Raw genomic sequence first — 27,542 nt, 5'->3', positions numbered from 1 at the left:
TGTGTCTTGGTATGTGAATAAAGATACAACAACAACAACATTAACAGCCTGTATATTCCCCACTGCTGGGCTAAGGCCTACTCTCCCTTTGAGGAGGTTCGGAGCATATTCCTCAACGCTGCTTTCTAAGGACGAAGAATTAGGACATGAAATGTTGAAATTAACAGGTTTCCTCACGATGTTTTCCTTCGAGCACGAGATGAATTATAAACACAGACCAAGCACATGATACAGTGGTGCTTGCTTGGGTTTGAACCCGAAATCATCGGTTAAGATTCACGTTCTAAACACTGGGCCATCTTGACTCTCTTAAATAAATCATAACTATTGTGTTTAGTGTACTATTCCCGAACACCATTTGTAATGTTCTTAATCATTACTAGGTCACTCACCTTAAGCAAGAATACAGCCATGTTTTTTTTATTATCTGTATTATTACCGAATAATAAAAAAAATATATTAATACACAATTAATACGTTCATTAAATATGATTGTTTTAAATAATCCGAGCGTCAACGAAAACAGGTTGACTGTTTTATTTTTACAATAAAATAATTGTTATTTACAATTGCTTAATACTTTTAAGGATATTTATTACGCATTTGCGAATATCGTTAAAACAAATAAAAGAAATAGATGTTGTTACGTAAATGTAGGAAGAGTGGCAAGGACTTCATATTTGAAAGTAATAAATTCCAATCGTTTGCGTTCTTATTGCGTTTCTACTGCGTTTTTATTTTTATTTTATACATGTAATACCAGGGCCATATTTAGGGGAGGGCAACCGGGGCAACTGCCCTGGGGCCTCCAATGTGGAGGCCCCAGGGCACAGTGGGGGCCACAGTTTTCAGCAAGTTAACAAATACCGAGATATAGCCAAATTATAATAATGTTATTATTTAATATTTTAAAAGTTACCGATACAAGTAAATAAATCATAGCTTAGTGATTGAAATAAAAAAGTAATTAATTCATGATAATATAATTATTAGGTTGTTCACGCTTCTATTTGTCTAGGGCCCCCACTGCTTTGTGGCCCGGGGGCCTCCAGACCTTCAAATCCGACTCTGTGTAATACGAATGAGATTAAATGGGCCATTTGTTAGAACGAACTTAACCGATGATTGAGGGTTCAACCCCAAGCAAGCATCACTATATATGTGCTTACTATGTGTTTATAATTCATCTCGTGCTAGACGCGAAGGAAAACATCGTGAGGAAACCTGCATGTGTCTAATTTCATAGAAATTCTGCCACATTTGTATAGATAACCACTTACCATAAGGCGGCCCATATGCCCGTCCGCCAACCAAAAGAAAAAACGTGGTAAACGTGGTAAAGTGGTAACCAGTTAACGGAACATTATGAAATTTAACATACACACTCCGTCACAAGCAAACGCCACTGTCACAGGTCTACCACCTGGTGGTAAGTGGTCACCATCGCCCATAGACGTAGGAAATAATTACCATTCCTTAAGCCTAGGGAGCTAAGATGTTAAGGTATAGTTACACTGGCTCACTCAACCTTCAAACCGGAACACAACAATACTAACCCACCCAAACGAGCTCGCACAATCGTACCACCAAGTAACTAATTATTAATAAGTTTTAATTTATTTAAATGTCATAGAATATGCATTGAAATTTCTGTTTTACATGTAAATAACAATGGCGCGTAAAGTTTACATTGTTAACTTATGTCTTATGTAATGCCATCATTATTGTTTTATGACTTATAAAATACAGTAATTTTAAAATGTATGCATGTCGTATACTAGTCCAAGATTTTTAGATATCCGCTCTGCATAAAATCCTTCTACGTGATTTTTCGATTGGATTATGTTGGAGGGTGCCCGCCAAGTATATGACTTTCATGATCTTTTATTGCGCTATAAGTCAGCAACTAATCATTTTACAAGAAAAATTTTATGCAAAATATGTAGGAAATTTCATGCTCTCCAACTTTAATTCAAACATATTTTTCGTATCTCCAAAAGTTATTGAGTTACTCTACAAAAACATATTTTTTTGTTTACTTAAATATATCGGAAAATATCAAAAGTTTGGTATAAAAAATTTTCTTCTCTACAAAAAATATCTCTTCGGTTTTCAACGTAAAACTTACCGTTTCCGAGATATATGCAAAAAAACGTTTTCCAAGATGGTGGCTAACGCTCGCAGTTTCGGGCGACAGAAACTCAGTTTTATACTACCCTCCGACATAATCCAATCGACAAATCACGTAGAAGAATTTTATTTAGAGCGGATCGATTTTTGGTGCTAAAATTCCTGGACTATACGGGCTATAGTAATTAAGGGATGTCACTGCTGTTGTCAGTGACACTTGATCTGCGTTGATATTAGCGTCATTCAAAACTGATTTTATCCAAACAACGTTTACTATTCTAGACGCAGGCACAGCTCTACCTCTCACTGTGATAAAAAATATTAATATTATATTATAGTACTTACTATGTATATACAAATGTATTCTATATAGGTAATACTATGAAATTACTCAGGACGCCTGACAGAAGTAATATCTTAAACTAATCTAAGTTGATATATTTAATATTGAAATTGTTTAACTGGAGAAAAGTTTAAGTCATTACTAGTATTTTATGTTTATTAATATGATAATGTAAGAATTATTTATGAATAAAATGTTTTAGTGAATACTAGCGAGCTGGCTTCACACGGGTGCAATATTGGTACTAACTATACTACTGAATTTGTTTATTTTCGGCATCACGATAGAAACTTCTAAAATTATCAGTGTTTCTTTACTATAAATTCAATAGCCCCTGCTATATTAATAATATGCAATAGTAATGTGATATAAATTATGATATAGAATCAAATGTCATAACACCGTATTGAAGGCTAAGGTCACTCTCCTAACATATGCCTTAATAGACAAATTATTGGCAAAACACGAAATATGTCTTCTATTTTTTAATGTTGCCAGTAACATAGCTTGATCTAGTTAGCAGATTAATTAGTGGAGCATAGTAAGGAATCTTTAATATATCTTACAGGGCCAATATTATAGACGATAGTGACCACCTACCATCAGATGACCACCTACCATCAGAGGACCTTTTAAACCATTAAATTAATGAAATTATTTGAATAAAGAACATTTGGAAATAACAGACAAAATAAAAACACAAAACATCACTAATTTATATTTAATATTGTATTCTTTTAAATATTCTTATATTTACAGAACTTAAAATAAAATTGTAAACAAAATATAATTATTTAAAAGTATCATATAAAGCTGCAATTATATTTATATTAAAACATTTATATATAATAAATTCATCCGCATTGAAATAAGTTTACACAGAAGTAAGAATCTAGTTGAATCCAACTTACATTATAAATGCGAAAAAAATTGTGAGAATGTATGTATGTATGTTACTCTTTCACGATAAAACTACTGAACGGATTTGTATGAAATTTTACAGTTATATAGGTTATATATCAGAACAACAATTTATAACGATTTTATGTAATTCGGTCATAATATAATGATCCATATCAAGTAACCGTGCGAAGTTGGGTAGCAAAGAAAATTCTGATAACAAAAATACTTGTATTGTTGTAAGTTTTGTATTGTTATCATCATAAATACAGACAGATTAAAAATAAATCTATATATAAAAAGGGAAATACAACGAACTCTTAACGAGATCCACGTAAGTATAGGTTTGATTGATGAAAGAGTCGAGATGGCCCAGTGGTTAGAACGCGTGCATCTTAACCGATGATTGCGGGTTCAAACCCAGGCAAGCACCGCTGATTCATGCGCTTAATTTGTCTTTATAATTCATCTCGTGCTCAGCGGTGAAGGAAAACATCGTGAGGAAACCTGCATGTGACAAATTTCATAGAAATTCTGCCACATGTGCATTCCACCAACCCGCATTGGAACAGCGTGGTGGAATATGTTCCAAACCTTCTCCTCAAAGGGAGAGAAGGCCTTTAGCCCAGCAGTGGGAATTTACAGGCTGTTGTTGTTGTTGCTGTTGTATAGGTTTGATTGACTTGTCATCTTAGCACAGTGAAGATACTCATTAAGAAAATATTTTTGTAAACAGCTTCAAGGAGAAGAAGGGGGGGGGGGGTGGTACGTCAGGACGGATTATCTATATTAATATTATAAATGTGAAAGTAGCTCTGTCTGATTGTCTGTCGCTCTTTCACAACCAAATCGCTGATACGAATTTGATGAGAAAGAAATGATATAGGCTACTTTTTTTTGTCTGACACATGAATTCACATTATAGCTGTAACTATACAGCTACAAAGTTAATAGCGTTAATTACACAAAGTATTGTAAAATCCAAATGTCCTTTTATATTCTCAGGTAGCTAAGCAAAGTTAATGCTGTGATCTCCTTTTTCCATAATCAGTAACCCTTACAAGGAGTCTGACTGAAAAGAGGAACACCCTAAAATGCGAGCGAAACCGCGTGTGAATACTAGTTTATTATAAAAAAAGTATACTAAAATCACAAACAACAATCTGAAAAAAAAACTAAATTATTATATTAATAATAATAATTTAAGCACTAAATTGAGAATATCAGACCGAATTAAAAATATCTATTGAACACAGTATTTTGTTGTGAAACTAAATAAATATATAAGATATACAATAATATATACAAGTATATTTATCTGTTACAAATCAACAATAAAATCATATTACATATATGTGTATATAAAACTTAGATCAAGATATGTTACCCGCGTGATATGCACTCATATTTAAAATAGAACATAGTAATTATAAAATATTACTTAAAAAAATGTAATAATGAAAGAATTTCACAAAAACATGTTCCTTATACCTCAATATGAAAGTCATCCCTTAATCCCTTGGAGGTGTTATCTTCCCCACCACAATTTTAACTGAAAGGTAGGCTTTACATACTACACAAATTAATAACAGAATCAAATATTTCACATTTCTAATATAAGAAAGATTAGTTATTTAATAATAAATGGTGACATACGGATGAATTATTTTACATACAAAACAGATCTTGATACATCGGTTTGATTTCTTAAATATAACACAATTTTAATTCGATGTGGAAGCCGGCTTAAGTCTTATTTGTTATAGAAATCAAAATAGTCCAATCCAATGGCACAAGGAGTAAGGTTAAAGAAATCTTAGATTTGAATATTCCGTACAAATTCTGCTGTATAATGTGCAACTACAAAAAGTTTTGGCTAATATTTATTTCTTTATAAAACAGTATTATCAGGCTTATATGTAATAAATAAATATTAGACATCACATACTTGTGTTATGGAATATCAGAAGTAACGATAACCATAAACACCCAGACTTAACACAACATAGAAAACTAATGAACTTTTTTCTACATCGAATCGAACCCGGGACATCGGAGTGACGTACCCATGAAAAGCGGTGTACACACTACTCGACCACGGAGGTCGTCAATAGTGTATTGACGAATTAATTTTCCTTCAAAGGCTCCGACAACTTGGCCGATATCAACAAAGATTTCGACCAATAGCAACGCGTCATTTCAAGGTCAAATCTGTTTATGTGTTTACTCCTAGTGCCATTGGTACAGACTATTCTGTATTTATACATTTATCAGTTATATAGAGTAACTTAAACGATTTTGAGACTTATATCTTGTATCAAAATTGTTTTAGATTTTATGAACATAATTTAAAATATTCATCAATATTGAGAAGCTTTTTAACGCCTTACCGAAGTTGCTAAACCAATATACACAAAACTTATACAAGATGTAGGACATTTCGGAGAATGTTTAATTATATATTATTACATAAATAGGTATATTAGTACATATGCCTCTCATATTCAGTCGCTTCAAAATTAAAATATTTGGCGTAACAAAAAATAACTTCTTTTATAAACAGGGTTATTGGTAATTCTAGTAATTGATATTTTTTTCTAAATAAATTTTTGTAGTTGCATTTTTGACATATTTTGAAAAAAGCTATAAAGACGTGATAACTCAAAAATGGTTCACTTCTGGATCATGCATATGGGGGTTAAAATTATCGCAAATAGTCACCCCTATCACCTCCTAACGGATGTACGTTTTACCAATAACCCTGTATATAATATATTATTTCCGGTATTTAAGACTGTATAAGTCTATAGGTACTGCACTGCATACATAGAACCTTTTGTTTACTAACATTGTTACTTTAATTTTATATACTTTTCTAGTCATATACTGAACATATATTCAGTATATATTTCTGGAAAATCGAAAATAATGATGATTGAAAACAAGAAAAGAAAAAGATTTTTATATTTCGAAATTTTTTTTTGTTAACCCTACCAGGTACAGTTGCCATAGAAAAATAAAAATATGGAAGATAGAAAGCCAGAAAGAGAAGGAATAGGAGAAAGGAGTTATTAAGCTGTTCATACCAATTAATATATACAGACTAGCTATGCCGGTTCTACACGGGTATCAACCTCTTACAGATAGAAAAAAACATCTTTTCTTGAACATTAATTTTCTTGCCTTTTCTTAAAACATATATACATATATTCTTTTTGAATGACTCTGTGTATTTATGGACATCACATTAATCCTTTGCATAGTTTAAACGATCTAACAGACAGCTGGAAGCGACTTTGTTTTATAATCTGTGGAGATAAGTGTCACAGATTATAAAAACACAAATAACATTTAGGTATTAGTTTCAAGTGTATTCAATTGTACGAATTAAATTAAAATCACTGTGTTATATACTATTTATATAACGAGAAAATATTTTTTACTAATAACGATTTTGTTTTAAATTTAGATTTTTTTTTATATACTTAAGGAATGTTTTTTATATTTCATATCAACGGTTTTATTCTACGGCTTTACTTCTTAAACAATAATTTGTCTCTTTTACTCATTACTGATTTGATATTCGTTAGAAAAAGATAGCAATATTTAAGTAATCACTCTCTTAAATAATATTTATAAGTAAAGCCGTTTATTAATAACAACTAAGGCGGCTTAAGCGATATGTTCTAATTTCTTTTTCTAATAAGGCAATATTCAGACTGACAGTACACATTAATAACAATTTTAAGGCACCTTTCAAACTAGCAATATCTTAATCATCTACGCAACTAGATCTCTTAGTTTAGTTTTTAACATTTTAACTTTTTTATTAACTGCGTTTTTATAGTTCAACTTGGAATCGCTCTTTTGATTTTGCGTTTTACTGCGACTCTTAACTCTTTCGTGAAACAGTTCATAGAAGTTCGGTAGGGGAGTGTCGACTAAGTCCTTATTGATGTAATCGTTCGGTAACGGTAGGTCGTGGTAGCACGTCGCCATGTTCTGTATGAAATGGTTGAACATTGCTGTTTCGGTAAACCATTCCAGGAAATATTGCACTTGCTTTGAACTCGAGTTCTTGATGAAGGCTTCTTTCTGTAATAAAAAGGTTTATATATATATACTCGAGATGGCCCAGTGGTTAGAACGCGTGCATCTTAACCGATGGTTGCGGGTTCAAACCCAGGCACGCACTACTGTTTCATGTGCTTAATTTGTCTTTATAATTCATCTCGTACTCAGCGGTGAAGGAAAACATCGTGAAGAAAACTTCATGTGACAAATTTCATATAAATTCTGCCACATGTGCATTCCACCAACCCGCATTGGAACAGCGTGGTGGAATATGTTCCAAACCTTCTCCTCAAAGGGAGAGGAGGTCTTTAGCCCAGCAGTGGGAATTTACAGGCTGTTGTTGTATATATATATATACTTGGTGACTTTGTACTGACCGTCTGGGTAGGTACCACCCGCTCATCAGATATTCTACCACCGCAAAGCAAAACTTAGTATTGTTGTGTACTATTAAGGTAAACAAGCCTGTATATCTAAAGGCACAATGGACGTCGAATCTTAGCTAAGTAAGAAATAGTTATGATTTTTCACAGTGCTTATATCTATGGCCTGTGTGACTATTTACCACCAGTTGGATCTTTTATCCCTATACTTAACTATACTGTAAAAGAAAACAAGAATTTAACTTTGCCGTTTCGTAAATTCAAATCGTTTATAAAAAATACATTGGTAAAAAACGTATATTATTCGATACAAGATTAATACCTGTTGACTTCCAAGCAGGATATAATATATCCTGCTTAATATATCCTGCTTCCAAGCAGGATATAATATATCCTGCTTGGAAGTCAACATTTAAATAATTGTATTAACTAACATGACTTTGTAGTTTTTAAATGTTAAAAAAGAGTAACTACTGAGTTTCTTGCCGGTTCTTCTCGGTAGAATCTACTTTCCGAATCAGTGGTAGCTTCACTTAATTGTAAAATGACGATTCAAAAGTGCTTGTAAAAGCCTACTTGAATAAAGTTTATTTTGATTTAATTCGATAAAAATGTTGGGCCATGAGTTTGAATCTTCAGGAACGAATAAGATCGTCGCAGCCAAAATCTAAAAGATTTAAGCCAACTATGTCCAGAAATTACCAGACTCAGACAGACAGATAGATCCACTACCACAGGTCCTAAGTTCACTACACTTGTGTGTGAAAATCTTAGTCGAAAACTCACACTGACACTATAGTGTCAGGAAAATTGAGTGTTTCCATTTCTTTGTCACGGAAAGCACTCAAATCGATCCTAAACTCGTTGCAGCTTCCCTCCTATCGGTTTATGAAAGGAGAACGAAAGAGTAAGATAGAGAATGTCATGTTCTTACTCCCTTCAGATCCTTTAAGAATGGACATGGAATCATTCAAATAGATAATCATTATCGCATGATATTATAGGAGGCTATTAGACTGATTTTTAAAATCCATTTTATATTATTTAGTAGAGGTTAAAGAACCCAGTAAAAGTACAATTGATTATTTCTAGTGCATATTTGCCGAAAAATATCATATTGAAAATTCCATATTTAAATAGCGCGCGAAAACGCTACTTGGACAATATGGCGTTGCAATGGGGTCGGTGACGTCAGTTTGCTGTATTTTAATCTGTGTTACATATAGTAGAAAAGCAAGGTATACAAGAAAGTGACTTCATCATAAGCCCGGCCAATCAGGAGCGTTTTGTGTCACGTGACAAACGTTTGAAAAAATGCATTTTTATTTATTGATTTTTGAATAAATTAAGTATTAATTTTATCTTTCGTTAGTGAATAACCATTTTTAAACTCATAATATACACTGATTACAATAATTCACAATTTACTTTTCGCATTGTCAAATAGCCTATTGAGTGTTCCCATTTCTATCTCACGGAAAGCACTCAAATCGACTATCCTAAACTCGTTACAGTTACCCTCCTAACGGTTTATGAAAGGAGAATGAAAGAGTGAGATAGAGAATGTTCTTCTCTTCAGATCCTTTAAGAATGGACATGGAATCATTCAAATAGATAATCACTATCTCATTTTTTTATGTTATAGGTTGGCGGGCGAGCATATGGGCCACCTGATGGTAATAGTCACCATCACCCATAGACAATGACGCTGTAAGAAATATTAACTATACCTTACACCGTCAATGTGCCACCAACCTTGGGAACCAAGATGTTATGTCCCTTGTGCCTGTAGTTACACTGGCATGATATAATAGGACACGTAATTATTATTATGTTAATTCGATGTCTTTGTCGCTGCCCGTCACAGCGATGAATACGACAAAAAGGTGACCATTGAAAATCAGCATTGGGTTTTTTTTTTAGGACCCATATTTCGCTGAATGGGACACGGCATATTTGCAGGCTTTCCATGTGTACATGTCTACGCACATAATTGTTTTTGGATTTACTGTCATAGTTTTAGTTAGTTCGTAGATTTTTTTGTTTCTCTTGTTCCTTTTTTATTGTAATACCTGTGCCTGTGTTTCAAATAAATACATTCTATTCTATTCTACTCACATCAAAAACAACGCCGTTCTTTCCCAAATCGCTGTCCCCAACTTCACCATCAGAAAAGAACTTCCAGAAATCGCCCAAAATGTCGACGAAGAATCTCAAAAACGCCTCCGATATCATAACGTTCCTTGTCTTCGTGTCCTCGTGTTTGTCCTTGTGCTTTATTGACTCCATGTGTAGCGAGGTCTTAAGGGTCTTGTAGCTGGCTGTCGGCAGGATCGTCGATTCATCCCCCTGGTAGAACAGGACCTTTGATGGGTGTGTCAGATCTATGAGCATACCCTGGAAGGTTATGAGATATTGATTAATACAATAACAACAACAGCCTGTAAATTTTTTGAAGATAATATTTAAGAATATTATAAGATAATAATAAGATTTTAAGTTTTGGAACATATTGGGAACGGGTTGGTGGAATACACATTTGGTAGAATTTTTATGAAATTTGACATATGCAGGTTTCCTCACGATGTTTTCCTTCACCGCAGAGCACGATATGAATTACAAACACAAATTAAGCACATGAATATTCAGTGGTGCTTGTCTGGGTTTGAACGCGCAATCATCAGGCCAATAAAATCAAAATCAAAGTAAACTTTATTCAAGTAGGCTTTTACAAGCAATTTTGAATCGTCATTTAACAATTAAGTGAAGCTACCACCGGTTCGGAAAGTAGATCCTACCGAGAAGAACTGGCAAGAAACTCAGTAGTTACTCTTTTTCAACATTTAAAACATACAAAGTCATGTTAGTTAAATACAATTATTTAAATTAATATATCCTGCCTGGAGGTCAACAGGTATTAATTCCAAGCTTCAACACTGATAATATTAGAAGTTTCTAATGTGATGCCGTGAATAAACAAATACTGTAGTGTATTTAGTATCAGCTTTGCACCAGAGCGAAACCGGGGCGGGTTGCTAGTGATAATTAAAATTAATTATATAATTTATATATATAATAAGAGTCGAGATGGCCCAGTGGTTAGAACGCGTGCATCTTAGCCGATGATTGCGGGTTCAAACCCAGGCGAGCACCGCTGATTCATGTGCTTAATTTGTCTTTATAATTCATCTCGTGCTCAGCGGTGAAGGAAAACATCGTGAGGAAACCTGCATGTGACAAATTTCATAGAAATTCTGCCACATTTGTATTCCACCAACCCGCATTGGAACAGCGTGGTGAAATATGTTCTTCTTCTCCTCAAAGGAAGAGGAGGCCTTTAGCACAGCAGTGGGAATTTATAGTTTGTTTAAATTATATAAAACAGTATATAATTTAAATAAAGTGTTCTGTTATGTATATTACCTCTTCGATCTGGGCGGGGTTGTGGTCTGACAACATAGCTGCTAAAATCGGTAGCGGCGCTGTGAGCACATCCCTCTGTATCTGAGAGGGGATGGTCGATATTAGGGGTTGCTGCCACACGAAGGGGTACAGAGCGCTCTGTAACGCTTCCATACACGAAGAGATGACACTGGAATAAATGATTTATCAGTCGATATTAATATTCAAAGTCAATTAAGACCATGATCAGACCTACTGTTCTGTATGGATCAGAGTGTTGGGCTACAAAAGGGATGACTGAAAGACAATTGCATTTAGCGGAGATGAGAATGCTGAGAGGAATGTGTGATAGAGTAAGGAATGAGTACATAAGAGGAAGTTTGAAAGAGACAACGATAGCCGAGAAATTGTGGGCGGGCAAGCCCGTCTGGGTAGGTACCACCCACTCACCAGTTATTTTACCGCCAAATAACAGTACTCAGTATTTTTGTGTTCCGGTTTGAAGGTTGAGTGAGCCAGTGTAACTACAGGCACAAGGGACATAACATCTTAGTTCCCAAGGCCGGTGGCACATTGACGATGTTAGGAATATTTAATATTTTCTTACAGCGTCATTGTCTATGGGTGATGGTGACCACTTACCATCAGGTGGCCCATATGCTCGTCCGCCAACCTAAACCATGTTATGCGAAGGAATGAGGAACATATTGTGAGGAATGTCTTGAGAAATGTGGGTGGATATAGAGGCAGGGAATCGTCAATAAAACGATGGATGGATTGTGTGAAAGACGATATGGTTAGAAAGAATGTTACTTGTGAGATGACGTCAGACACCCCCCCCCCCCCAATGACTAAATACGAATTATCCCACTTGACCCACCATTTTATATACAAAAATCTCACCTCAATTCATCACCCATGATGATAACCTTCCGCTCCAAGAGTAACGATCCAAAAACCTTGATCACGAGACCAGCTCCGAAGGTGTCCAGTAATATCGACACGTTGTCCTCATCAGCTCTTGGATCCAAGGGACGCTTTATAATCCTAGTCCTATTGACGAAATATATCTTTAATTATATATAAATGCTACATAATACATAGTATGTTATTCTCTAGCAATAGGATAATTCAAGGTCAGAGTTGTTTAATATTTTTACTCCTGCACTTAAAATCTTAATTATTATATATAAAACAAATGGTGGCCAAACACTTGGTCGTAGGGCTTTGTGCAAGCCCGTCTGGGTAGGTACCACCCACTCATCAGTTATTCTACCGCCAAATAACAGTACTCAGTATTGTTGTGTTCCGGTTTGAAGGGTGAGTGAGCCAGTGTAACTACAGGCACAAGGGACATAACATCTTAGTTCCCAAGGTTGGTGGCCCATTGACGATGTAAGGTAATATATCTTACAGTGTCATTGTCTATGGGTGATGGTGACCACTTTCCATCAGGTGGCCCATATGCTCGTCCGCCAACCTATAACATAAAAAAAAAAAAATTCGATTACCGCTGTCTATCCCTATGTATGCTTAGATCTTTAAAATTACGCAACGAATTTTGATGCGATTTTTTCGAATAGATAGAGGGGTTCGAGAGGAAGGTTTTTGTATGTAATACATGTGTCTATGTACAAGGGATATATCTCAGCACTTTAACTTAGTCAGGAATGGTAATTTCTTAGAGCGTCATTGCTGGGTGACCACTTACCATCAGGTGGCTTATTTGTCGGTCGTTATGGCGTGATTTAACAACAAATATCCATTCAAACTTTCCCATTTATGATATTAACTAGCGATTGGCTTAGCATGGGTAAAATACAGATAATAAATATACTACAAAAGATGTTACGACATCACATTAGAAACTTCTAAAATTATCAGTGTTTCTTTACTATATTGTCCATGTATTATACACCAAAATCTATCTCTAATCACTCTATCTATTAAAAAGGCATCAAAATTCGTTGCGTAATTTCAAAGATCTAACCAAACATAGAACCAGACAGTAAGCGACTATGTTTTATACCATGTAATCTATACATATAATAAAATTGGAGTGTCTGTTTGTGATATTAAAATAGCCCTTTTTTACTCAATGCATTTGTATATATGTATGTATGTATACAAAGTACATATACCAAAATAACTTTTTTTACAATTTTTGTCGGTCTGTTTGTTCCGGCTAATCTCTGGAACGGCTGACCGACTGAAACGGCTGAACAGATAACTGATATAATACGGAGTAACTTAGGCTACAATTTTTTCACACAGCTAGTGATTAATAATATGACGGCGCCACTGTATTTTGAGAGCATCAAGAAACGTCAAATGCGATTATGATATGGGATAGCAACCTTTTTAAATTGTGGCGGTTTTGACGTCTCTTCGCTCTGACGCGACTTCAGTCTCTTTTGTAAGCGAAGTCAAACGGAAAACAATCAATTGCATCTCGCAGAAACAAAACGTGCCTGGTAGAGCGTCATTACCTGAGTTGATTGTATTACTGACTATTGGTGCAATACTGATACTAAACATACTACAGAATTTGTTTGCTTACGACATCACATTATAAACTTCTACAATTATACGTTTTGGCATGTGTACCGTATATACTTTCATGTCCACGTAGTAGAAAAAATACAAACAGACGACGACGTCCGCGTGGCGTGGCGTGCAAAATTGCAACATACACCCGATCAAGTACCAGTATAAGCTGACCCCCAATTCATATCGACAACCATATCAGAAAGAGCTCAACTTAAGTTGGGCGCTTATATTTCCAAAACTTTGTATTATTTGCGTATAATAAGTAGCCTAAGTTACGCCTTAGTACATTACCTACCCGCCAATGAAAGTCCTGTTCAAATCGGCCCAACCGTTCCAGAGATTACCCGGAACAAACAGAGACAGACAGACAGACAGACAGACAGACAGACAGACAAAAATTCTAAAAATGTGTGTTTTGGTATGTGTACCGTATATAAAGACAAATGCATGTAGCAGAAAGCGGTTATTTTAATATTACAAACAGACACTGTATGGATAATATTTCGTTGTAATAACTATTGGATGTTGTAAAACAATCTCATACGCGTGATTTTAATTATCTTCGCCCGACAACCCACGATCGCTCGGCAGCCACATATGGGTACCAAAAATAATGATAACGGCAATGTGCCGGTAATACAATAACGTTACCTGGGTCTCTCTATGCTCAATAATCTTGGTCGATTATTATTCTCCAAGTCATAATACTCCGGCAACTCATGGCTGACGGCGTCACTGTCCTCCAAGACCTGAGACCCTGAGAGATCCTTCCTGACTGACACGTTCATGGTGCTCTCGTTTCTCCTGGGATCAGGCATCGTCTTGCACTTGTGTATGTCACCCAGGCTGACTGAGTTCCTAGACTTATCCTTGCTGACGTTCGTGTACGTTATCGATATCTGTTCCCCTGGGTTCGGGAAATCCGTTTCAAATAATTGCTGTAGTATTTGATTGATTTCGACCTCTGAATTGCCGTGGTGCGATTCGATCTCTTGTAATACCTAGAATTAAACATACATTACATTATACTAACGTCCTGTTTTCCCACTACTTTGAAGAGGTTTGTATGCAATATATTCCACAACGCTGTTCCAATGCGAGGTGGAATACACATGTGGCAGAATTTCGATGAAATTAAACACAATCAGGTTTCCTCACAAAGTTTTCCTTAATACCGAGCACGAGATGAATTATAAAAACAAATTAAGCACATGAAAATCTGCAATCATCGGTTAAAATGCACGCGTTTTAACCACTGGGCCATCTCGGTTTAAGATACACAAAACTTAAGGCTTAAGGTACAAAAAACTTCACAAGTCATTATGGAATTGTACCGTTAACAACAGCCTACAAAATAAGTTTAATTATCAGTAGTTTAAAATCAATAATAATAATCAATCAAAAACCTCGTAGTTTGAAACTTGGTGATATAAGTTCTATGATTTGATAAAAGTTATAATTAATATAACTCACCTTATAATAAAAACCAGGCGCTCTGTACTTGCCAATGAGACAATAGCAGAGAGGGAGGCATGTAGTGGCGCCCTCTGGGAGCACTCGACGGCAGTAGCTGTAAAAACAAATGCATTATCGAAATCAGTACACATATTAAAAATTACATCAGGTAGGCAGACTGACAGAAGAGCCTATAGTTGAAATTGGTCACCACTATCCATAATTAAATGTCAGCCTGTAAATTTCCCACATCTAGGCTAAGGCAGATGGCCTTTTTAGGAGAAGGTTTAGAGGCATAATCTACCACGCTGCTTCAATGCGGTTAGTTGAATTCACGTTGCAGAATACCCTTTAAATTCGGCACATGTAGGTTTTCTCACGATGCTTTCCTTCATAGCTGAGCTCGAGTTGAATTTCAAACACATTTTAAGGAAGAAAATCTGCATGTGACTCATTTCGATGAAACTCTCCCACTCAAAATCAAAATCAAAATAAACTTTATTCAATTAGGCTTTTACAAGCACATTTGAATCGTCATTTAACAATTAAGTGAAGCTACCACCGGTTCGGAAAGTAGATCCTACCGAGAAGAACCGGCAAGAAACTCAGTTGTTACTTTTTCAACATTTAAAAAATACAGTCATGTTAGTTAATACAATTATTTAAATTAATATTAATTTATGTATCCAACCAACTGCGTTCGAACACCGTGGTGGAATATGTTCCAAGCCTTCTCTTCAAAGGGAGAGAAAGCCTTAGCCCAGCAGTGGGAAATTTACAGGCTATTAATGTTTTCAATCCAGATGGACTTACAAAAAGCCCAAATAATACTATCAACTCACCCATAGGCTCGCTCTCCCCTCTCATCTGTAAGTACGAGCGAGTAGCACTGTGCAGCCGTCTCTGTCGCCCATTCGCCGATCGTTCCCGAACTTATTGTTTCGGGAAATATTAAGTTCTCTATATGTGGCGGTACTTGTACCTAGAAACAAAATTAACAACATATTATATCAGATACACATAATATCAATGACATAATTTGATTGAGATATTTGGAAATTTCTAGAAACTTTTTAGATATGTCATGTTGTATAGCAGTCTGTGTATGAGATGTATGCCAACTAAACATTTGAAGCGCAATTGTTTGCAAACAGCTATCTCTTTTACTCTCAAACATTTCGCATCTTCTGTCACGCTCATATCGAAACCTATAAAATTAAAATCTACCCGTAAATGGTTGAAGCGTGACCGAATTATAAATGTCATTTTTATGACACTATTGATCATCTCAGGATCGTTAACCGGTCACGTGATGAACATAGTTTTTTAACATAATGTCATATATATTATAATATATCTACTGACAAGTAATCAGGTCACTTGGCGGGGTACACTTCAAATTACTGAGAAGAATTTAATGGACACTTGATGGTAAGTTGTCACCACTGAACAAATGCATAACATAACCATTGCTTAAATGTCTTGCGTACTAAGGTATGTCCTATGTCTATGTCTTGTATATGTAGTTACACATTTTCACCTCACTTGGCTCACCCACATTTTCAAACCGAAAGAGTACTAAACATTTTTGCTTGGTTTTATAATTAATTATTAATTATCTCACCTGACTCGGAAATACGCTCTTGACGTACGCCTCACCGGTCATATAATTCAGTCCTACCAGCAGACACACATTGAAGAGACCCTTATCTCTGGGCACGAAGGGCAGATCAATGTCCAAACAGCCCGCCTTCTCATCAATACTCAGATTATCCAGGGAATCGTCGCTGACCATGTCCTTTATGGACAATATGTTACCACTGGAATCCGTCAGATTGATCTTCGAATCAGTGGAATCGTGACGCTCCATTTTATCCCTGGCCAGGTTGCTCTGTGAAGTTCTGAAACTTTTCCAGGATCGAAATGTGGAGTATGGGTTGTCTAAGATTTCTGATTTGTACGAGCAGATGGATGTTTGGTGTCTGAAACGCGTTTTGACATTCTTGTCCAAATATGCCACCCTTGATGAGACTCGACGGACGTAATTCTTCCTCTTTTCAGTCAGACTCCTTGTAAGGGTTACTGATTCTGGAAAAAGGAGATCACAACATTAACTTTGCTCAACTACCTAACTTTGACTCTGACTTATACTTAACGCTATTAACTGTGCAGCTGTAAATATAACTATAGCAGTCGCCCGCGTTTGAAGATGTTGGTTGTCAGTCGTTAGGCAAAAAAATACCTATGTCCTTTCTTAGAGTTCAAGTTTGCTTCATACCAAATTTCATTAAATACATTTCAGCGGTTTGGTTGTGAAAGAGCGACATTTAGACAGACAGATAAAGTTTCTTTCACATTTATAATATGAATATACATATCGAAACTCATACTTTTAAATGTACCCAAAAAATTAATCAGTTTCGGCACAAATAGTTCCATTATTCAAAAACACCTAAGAGACATTACACCTCTCTACAAGATACATAGCCTTATCTGATAGAATCCAGTCTATTGTGGAAAGCCGACTCACCTTCACTGGTTGCGTCTGAGAGATCAGTGGGGAAGCTCCCCGGTTTGTTCTCGTCCATGTTGCAAGCTGCCTTCACGGTCTCGTAGATCTCCGTCATCAGACGGTTCAGCTGAAAACGTAACGAAAAATTATGAATCCAGTAACAACACATACAAGATCCTTATCCAAATATCAAAAATCAAAATCAAAACACTCTTTATTGTACACCAGTAAATAAATCACATATACACGGTTAGTTAAAAGATATACAAGAGGCAGCCTTATCGCTAGCACAGCGATCTCTTACAAGCAATCTTAAGGTAGAGGAAAACAGATATAGAAAGAGCGTAATATCATCAGCGAATTTTGATCAATTATCACGTATTCCATTTACTCGTCCAATTTTTCAAGACTTTTCATTCCATTCCTTTTTTCCATTCGATTTTCTATACCAGACAAAATAATTCCGAAATTCCAGCAATTCTCAAACTCAATTTAAAACATTTCTGAACTTGCTTCACATCCTCGTTTGAGGGTCAAGTGTTAGGTAGTCTAAGTTCAGGTCACAAATGCCTATGTGTTCAAATCAGTCCGGACATAAGTTATTTCCTATCCAATTTTCATCAAAATTAGAGTAACCGTTTTTGCGTGGGTTACAAGAACATCTAAATTTTACACACTTATAATAAGATTTTATACTATTGGCATGGAAATTTTAAATTGCACTGCGACCAAAGAAACTATTGAAGTCTCGATTGGCATTCGTATTTGCACGAATTGTGACGTCATTCGTCCCACCCTTGGCGTTTGATGACGTAAACTGGAAGACACGCGAAATACGGGCGGTGGAAAAGAAGCACAGGCTATTATTACAACGTTAATGACATTCAGCTATATGATTGTGTTTATATAGTTACAAGGTAAACTATTGAAAAGTACTAGAGTATAGTTATTAACTTCAAAATATATAAACGGTGTGGTCTATTCCTACCACAAGAGGACAAAAGCCAAATAAACAACATCTGATAGCGAATGGACACTATATCATTAATCGAAAGCTTGATTAATCCATGATATTCATAATGGCTTTTCGGAAAAAAATTGTGTTTAGTACTTCGACGAAACAGCTATCGGAACTATGATAGTGGGTGTGAGTAGTTAAGTGTAATATTCTCAAAAGAGTGAGATGGCCCAGTGGTTAGAACGCGTGCATCTTAACCGATGATTGCGGGTTTAAGAATGATGTGACTGACTCACTGACCGTACTAAGGACCACAAGTAGGTAGTGTTCTGACGATCGCCTATCCCCATAGATTAGTCTTTAAGAGACCTTCTGGGGTGCCTTATCTATAGTGTTACACTATACCATATAGGTAAGGCGCCCAAACTCGGGGTTGCTACTTTTCAACCCTCGTACCCCAGTTAGGAATGTAGACTTGACTATCCAGGTCAAAACTAATTATTCAGGTAGTCTACCTTGGGGAATAGCCCACCCTAACCTCGATAGCCGTACAATACACAAGTTATTAATTTATAATAATAATTCCAATATACATTTTCTAAGACCCAACTTCGCATTGTATAAATTTTTAATTGAAATAACCTTGCTTAATCATTTGTTTATTTAAACTATCAATACGCTCGTGATAAGGCAACTTTTATTAACAATTGTAACTTAAATTATTATATTAAATAATAAATATCTTTAAATTAAAATTTGATTATTAAAACGAGGCAGACTTAAGATGTAGGTAGGATTGATTGTCATTGTAGTATAATATTCTTATATAATACCTAGCTGATACCGCAACTTCATTTGCTTTTGAATTTAACAAAAAAAATATATAATTTACTTCACAGATTTTACTATAACTTATTAATTCGTCAATCTAGACAGTATTTGGACATTGCAGTGTGACTTTTTTTTATATATAAAATGTAAGTTGCCTAAGTTACTCTTTATTACTTCAGTCTAGATATCTGACAATGAAAGTCCCTTCAAAATTGGTTAAAAGTTTCCAGAGATTAGACGGAATAACACAGACAGGCAGACAGATCGACAGAAATTGTAAAAAATATTTTTATGGTATATGTTCCGTGTAAACATATGCATTGAGTAAAATTATTTTAGTATTACAAACAGACACGCCAATTTAATTACGTGTTTATTATGATACGACATATAATACGATCGATTTTAGTTACAAAAAAGCGACCTCTCTTTCTCTCTTCGTCATATCTCACTTTTCTTTCACGCGAAGTGTACCAAAACGTGGCGTCATCAAATTTTTATACTCAACTTGCCGCCTGAGAATTATTTCATCAAAACCTATACTAATAATATAAATGCGAATGTACGTCTGACGGTCTGTTGGTCTTTCACCGCAAAACTACTGGACCGACAAATTACATACCAACAAATTTTCTTTTAAAAACCTTTATCGTATATTTATATCACCAAACAAAAATATACACACAAGCACACACGCAAACACATCCACAACAACTAAAATAAAAAAGCACCTTTAAAAAACATCTTGGACAGTATACATTAACACTTAAGTACTGTTTAAGAAAGAAAAGAAAAAGTAATCTGTCAAAAGCGTTCCTCAAATCTTTCGCACCAGCCTTGTCGGGAATTCAGAGTATACTATTTCGTACAATAAGAAAATTACAAACGATAAATAGTTGGACCGCGTTATGCTGTAGTGAATAATCAGTAAGAAGATTCTATACAACTATTATTGTATATTTTAGTCACTATATTTGCAATCATACATATTCTGATAAGGAGTTGCTTTTTAAAAGGGATGTAGTTTTCTTGCAATTAAAAAGAAAATAAAACGTTTTCATTTTGGTCGGGTAAAACGATAACTTATATAAATACATTAACAGCCTGTAAATTGCCCAATACTGGGTTGAAATCTCCTCTCCTTTTGAGTGGAAGGTTTGGAACATATTCCACCACGCTGTTTCAATGCAGGTTGGCACAAATGTGGCAGAAATTCGTTCAAGTCACATGCAAGTTTCCTCACGATGTTTTCTTTAACCGCCGAGCACGAGATTAATTTATAAACTGATGTTTGCGTGAGATTGAACCCGCAATCTACAAATACATAAATAAATATTGGACAACATCACATACATTACTCTGATCCCAATGTAAGTAGCTAAAGCATTTGTTATGGGAAATCAGAAGTAACGGTGGTACCACAAACACCCAAACCCAAGACAACATAGAAAACTAATACACTTTTTCTATATGATAAGGAATGGCGTGCCATGAAAACCGGTGTACACACTAAACGACCATGGAGGTCGTCGAATCAATCATTGGTTAAGATGCACGCCTTCTAACCACTGAGCCATTGCGGCTCAAAAAATAGCGAATATCATAAATTAAGACTATCGTATAACACCGTCCGATATACGCAAACGAGGCTAGGTCACCAAACATAGTACAATAACAATTATGATAACGTCAATTAGTGATGTGTTAAACGTTTATCGATATACTAATTACCGCGTTGTTCCGTGACAGATAATTGATTTGTTTTTATTTTCAATACAACAATTAATGTTGTTATCTCATTAATTTACTCGGAATTCGATATTGTTGTTATATGTAGTTATTGCGATGTGTTCTTGACGTCAAGACCGGCGGTACATCAATGGGTTCGGATGATAATAGGCCATGAGGATGTACAACAGTGTAGACTCTCCAGGAGAACTATGTTCCTTCTGATGAGATTACCCATAAGTGGAGCTAGTGGTACACACACAACGCATAGAACAATTGGATACGTCACGTGCTGATGTCCTCACGATATTTTCCTCAACTGGCAAACACGAGTTTAATTAAAAACATAAATTGAACCCATTATCGTCTGTTAAGTTCAACGATCTCTATCCTTTGAATCACTTATGACGTTAATTAAGTATTGACCTAAAACAAACTCTAGAACTTCAAACTTATGTAATTTATACAAAATCCAACTCATTTTCTAAATAGGTAAGCAAAATCACATCGATAAAAAAATCATAAAATCTATCGATAAAAATATTTCTTATCGACATCACTAATAACAATCGCGATAACTCCTCCAAAACATTGAACCATCAGACAGACGGACGCCGAATGACACAAAAAGACATTCCTTTATACTAACCGCATATAATCTTAACATTGCGAATAATTAGTACAATGATTGTTATGTAGGTATAGTACGACACAACACTTGGTGGTAGGCTACCCGTCTGGGTAGGTACCACCCACTCATCAGTTATTCTACCAAATAACAGTACTCAGTATTGTTGTGTTCCGGTTTGAAGGATGAGTGAGCCAGTGTAACTACAGGCACAAGGGACATAACATCTTAGTTTCCAAGGTTGGTGGCGCTTTGACGATGTAAGGAATATTTAATATTTCTTACAGCGTCATTGTCTATGGGTGATGGTGACCACTTACCATCAGGTGGCCCATATGCTCGTCCGCCAAACTAAAACTTAAAAAAACAGATGTCGCATCGGCAAAATTCGTAAAAACGATCACATCCGAATTAAGAACACTATCCCAAACTATCAATATTTATTTATTATGCGAATATGATCTTTGCACAAACGTAATAACTTTTAATATCATATGACTTAATATATTTGTCAATTTGACACGTCGATTTACATGCACTTGCTTTCTCGGGTTGAACTGACGCGAGAATCTGTATCGACGAATAGCGTCGGCATAATCAGTTTTATTGAATTTGCCGATGCTACATCTAAGTTGTGTCGTACAATACATGCATACATAACGACAATCGTATATATTATGAAAATAATATAAAACAATTTGTATATACATTCGTGCTAATCACAAAATATTAATAGCAATTATTTTGATAGCATTTGTAAACATACTTCTTATATTACAAACTAGATGAACCTGCGGCTTCCCGCGCGCAATTTATAAAACTCAAACTTATAATACCCGTTTCACCCCCTCAGGGGGAAGATTGGCCGATATTAGCGAATGTATACACCCTATAGGGAACCAAATCACCAGTTTGTAGGTGTTATCTTCTGAGATTTCTTGATTAATCAGTGAGTATTTCGCTATACATATATATTGTCCATTACTTTGACTTGATTTAGACATCGCACTTTTCCTTATTTATTTTTTTTGGTATAGTTTGGCGGACGAGCATATGGGCCACCTGATGGTAAGTGGTTACAATCACCCATAGACAATGACGCTGTAAGAAATATTAAATATTCCTTACATCGTCAATGTGCCACCAACCTTGGGAACTAAGATGTTATGTCCCTTGTGCCTGTAGTTACACTGGCTCACACACCCTTCAAACCGGAACACAACAATACTGAGTACTGTTGTTTGTCGGTAGAATAACTGATCAAGTTCTTACAAAAATTACCCCCATCAATTTCCAATCATCGTCTTCCAAGTTTCAGTAGAATATTTGATTATGCATATGGAATATTTGATTATGGGATAAGGGCAGGAGAATGATGATGCATGCCCTCCTATAATTGATGGAGCACATAACATTTGTAAACCTTATACTGTTTTATTTTAAGAATGTTTACTTAGGGTGTATCCTTTGTTAGAGACTACATATATATTTGTGTAGTTTATATTTACATATATTTCATAGTTTTAGTCAATAGTAATAAATTCATGTCACTTTATTTATTATTACTGCACCTCTCATATATTCTATGAGCTCTCCTATTCTACACCGTTGGTTGCCTGGAAGAGATCGCTATGTAGCGATGTCGCCAAAATTGTATGCCTGTTTTATTTTTTATTAAGGCCAAATCTAAATATATTTTTTTAAATATGAGACAACATCACATACATTACTCTGATGCCAATGTAAGTAGCTGAAGCACTTGTGTTATGGAAATCAGAAGTAACGAAGGAACCACAAACACCCAGACCCAAGACAACATAGAAAACTAATGGTAATCTACATCGACTCGGTCGGGAATCGAACCCGGAACCTCAGAGTGGCGTACCCATGAAAACCATTGTACACACCACTCGACCACGGAGGTCGTCAAATCTATTTTGTATTTAGTTTAATTTCGCTGTGTTGTACAATAAAGACAAAAAGAATAAAATATATATGCCACCGTAAGATTACAAAATTTGTTAGATTACAATCTGTCTCGTGAGATTGTAATCTAACGAATTTTGTTATCTTACGTTGATATATACACAGCTTGCCATTGCTCTGATGTGATATCTATAATGTATATTAGCTAACTGCGCAGGAGTTATCGTACACAATAGCGGACCAACGGCTTTAGAATCTTAATTAACAAAACGCTACCACCTAAAACACATTATGTAATATGTAAATGTCATTACAAGTTAAGGTATCATCTGCTATCAATCTGCAATTTTATACAAGTCTGTGTTCTTTTTTTAAATTATTTCTCAACTGTTTTTCACCGGAGTGACGGGAGGGGGCAGTGTGTAGTAGTAGTAAGAAGCATTTCTTCGAAAACAGTACCCTATATGCTATTCCAGACTATACTCTATCTCTGAGTTAATTTTCATTCAGATCCGTTCAGTCGTTATGTTGTGATTGTGTAACAAACATACTTCCATTTATAATACTAGTCGCCCGCGTCTTCGCTAGCATTTTAGGGTGTTAGTTGTCATGTTTTAGACAAAAAAAATCTTGGAGTTCAAGTCAGCTTTATACCAAATTTCATCAAATTCGGTTCAGCGGTTTTGTCGTGAATGAGCGACGGACAGACAGAGATATTTTCTCACTTATAATACATATATAGATTAGTTTCAGGCCGTGGCTTCGCCGTCGTGTTACAACAAACAACAACAACAGCCTGTAAAATTCCCATTGCTGGGCTAAAGGCCTCCTCTCTTTTTAGGAGAAGGTTTGGAACATATTCCACCGCGCTGTTTCAATGCGGGTTGCTGGAATACACATGTGGCAGAATTTCTTTAAAATTTGTCACGTGCAGGTTTCCTCACGATGTTTTCCTTCACCGCTGAGCACGAAATGAATTATAAAGACAAATTAAGCTCATGAATCAGCGGTGCTTGCCGAAATTTGAACGAAAAATTGAACCCGAAATCATCGGTTAAGACAGACGCGTTCTAACCAATGGGCCATCTCAGCTCTCGCCGTCGTGTTAAGTACTCTATATGCGATTTTAGAGTATACCTCTGTGCTGAAACTTTATTAAAATCCGTTCAGCCTTTCCCCACCGAACATCTATCCGTCCAAAGTTTAGCATTTATAATATTAGTAAGATTACTCTGTGTCGTTTCTCAGGCGTTAAACATTATTGCTATATTCCCGGTTGGACAAACGTGACATTCAAGTGACATTTATCAACTTCGTTAAAATATGACCGCTATGGGAAAAATGGCGGAAGTAAAACATCGCTATTCAAATAAATGAAGAAGTTATTTAAAACAAAACACAAATCGAAACATAGTTTAGTTTATTATCGATAAAATAATATACCTATAGCAATAAAAAAATATCATATACATGTAAGTCATATAAATATGAGGGACTAGAGAGCGGAGGGGAAGAGGGGTCATGACGATATAAGTATGACGACATAGGAGTGCCGTTTACCATGTCAAACTTACCCCCAAAGGGCGCAAATAGGTTTTTAAACTACGAAGATGAAATCAGGTTAACAATGTTCAATATTCTTAGTAGTTTTGTTCGCAGATTTCTACTCAAATTTGGTGAAAGAAGATAATCTTTGCAAAGTACATAACAAAGTCGCTTCCTGTCGTTTGCACGATTAGATCTTTTAAACTACACAACGGTTATTAATGCGTTCTACATCAATACACAGAGCGAATCAAGAGGAAGGTTTAAATTTATGTTTTGGGGGACATAAGCCGAGAATTTTAATATTATATATCCCTTCTTCTTCAATTTTTCAGACGATGTACCCGTGTAAAGTCGTATCAAGAAACTCGTCTTTGTGAAAGAAACCAGATATTATAAGTATGCCTTTCCTTTCTTATCTAAGATTATCACGGTTTCTTATAAACAAACAATATAATTGTATCTATATATATAATTCGACGACCTCCATGGTCGAGTTGTGTGTACACCGGTTTTCATGGGAACGCCACTACGAGACTCCAACCAGCCGAGTCGATGTAGAAAAAGTTCTTGAGTTTCCTTTGTTGTCTTGGGTCTGGGTGTTTGTGGTACCGTCGTTACTTCTGATTTTCCATAACACAGAGTAATGTATTTAATTATATTTACAAAACAGGCCTAGTTCTGGAAACTAGTTAAGATTGACATAAACACTACAGACTACAGGCACAAGGGTCACATCAGCTCACTCGCAAAGCTCGGTAACAGATTGGTATCGTAAAAATGGTCCAATGTACACATACAATCAAACGGTATATAACTTAAACCCATACAATATTAATGATGACCTGTTTCTATTCCCAGGATTATCACCTCTAGCTTCATCGACGGTCAACACACGCACATAACGATTGTATATATACATATGTATATTTTATATTCTGATTATATTCTCACGTTTCTATCGCTAAAGCCAAGCGAACATAGACGAACATCTATATGAATACTATTTTTTAAGTCAGCTGTACATACGTATGGAATATCGTTACGCATTCCGCGCATGCGTATACAATGCCCTTATAGAGCAATTTGACTCATGTCCAAATAACACAATGAGTCATCTTAAATGTTATATTTTGCTTTATTATTAGGAAACGATTTCTTTTTGGGAAACTTTATTTGAAATGTTAAGATCAATACAAAGGCTAGCTGACATTACGGCAACAGTGTTACCCCCTTATACCCTCTAAAGGAGTAAAATTAAAAGCAGCGTAGTCCATCAACGGATATTAAACTAATGAAACAATACCATCTGAGTAGGTTCGACTAACTCACCAGACATTCTATTTTTAAAAATTTTTTAGTGAAATTATACACACTAACCTAACTTAAAGAGTGAGATTTATGACGTTTCATTATCACAATACTTTGGCAGTTTACAATCTCGCGTGACAGATTACAGTCTAACGGTATTACTATTCTACGGTGATAGATATATAATATAGATATTAATATTATAAATTCGAGAGTAGCTCTGTCTGTCTATCTGTCTGTCGCTCTTTCACGACCTAAACCGCTGAACCAAACTTGATGAGTCGAGATGGCCCAGTGGTTAGAACGCCTGCATCATAACCGATGATTGCGGGTTCAAACCCAGGCAAGCAACGCTGTTTCATGTGCTTAATTTGTCTTCATAATTCATCTCGTGCTCAGCGGTGAAGGAAAACATCGTGAGGAAACCTTCATGTGACAAATTTCATAGAAATTCTGCCACATGTGCATTCCACCAACCCGCATTGGAACAGCGTTGTGGAATACGTTACAAACCTTCTCCTCAAAGGGAGAGGAGGCCTTTAGCCCAGCAGTGGCAATTTACAGGCTGTTGTTGTTGTTGTTGAATTTGATGAGATTGGATATGAAGCAAAGTTAAACTCAAAAAAGGACATAGGCTACTTTTATTACCTAACACATGACAACCAACACCCTTAAACGCAAGCGAAGCCGCGGGCGACTACTTGTATTCTTTTTTAAAAACAATCAATGAATCAATCAAGGAAATCTTACGTAACCCATACCAACGCCATCGTGACGTCACATTTGTTACGTCATCGCTCTTATCTTGCACTATCAATATACAAACAGATGAAAAATGTAAACTAGAAAAATGTTTTACTTTAAAA

General features: G+C 35.6%; 1 protein-coding gene across 1 annotated transcript in view; it reads right to left on the bottom strand.

The window, feature by feature from the left end:
- Positions 1-6,879: 6,879 nt before the first annotated feature.
- Positions 6,880-27,542, bottom strand: part of LOC124541890 — a 69,285-nt gene continuing 48,622 nt past the window's right edge. Inside the window, exons 3-11 of the mRNA XM_047119802.1 lie at positions 17,768-17,876; positions 16,862-17,325; positions 16,080-16,219; positions 15,256-15,352; positions 14,434-14,783; positions 12,136-12,285; positions 11,254-11,422; positions 9,949-10,227; positions 6,880-7,468 (exon numbers count right to left, since the gene is read on the bottom strand). Of these exons, the coding sequence (XP_046975758.1) occupies positions 7,154-7,468; positions 9,949-10,227; positions 11,254-11,422; positions 12,136-12,285; positions 14,434-14,783; positions 15,256-15,352; positions 16,080-16,219; positions 16,862-17,325; positions 17,768-17,876 (2,073 nt within the window). The 3' untranslated portion in view covers positions 6,880-7,153. The remainder of the gene's footprint in view (positions 7,469-9,948; positions 10,228-11,253; positions 11,423-12,135; positions 12,286-14,433; positions 14,784-15,255; positions 15,353-16,079; positions 16,220-16,861; positions 17,326-17,767; positions 17,877-27,542) is intronic.

Source organism: Vanessa cardui, chromosome 29 (assembly GCF_905220365.1).
Source record: "Vanessa cardui chromosome 29, ilVanCard2.1, whole genome shotgun sequence".
Lineage (NCBI taxonomy): Eukaryota > Metazoa > Arthropoda > Insecta > Lepidoptera > Nymphalidae > Vanessa > Vanessa cardui.
This window is presented reverse-complemented; position numbering and strand designations above follow the sequence as displayed.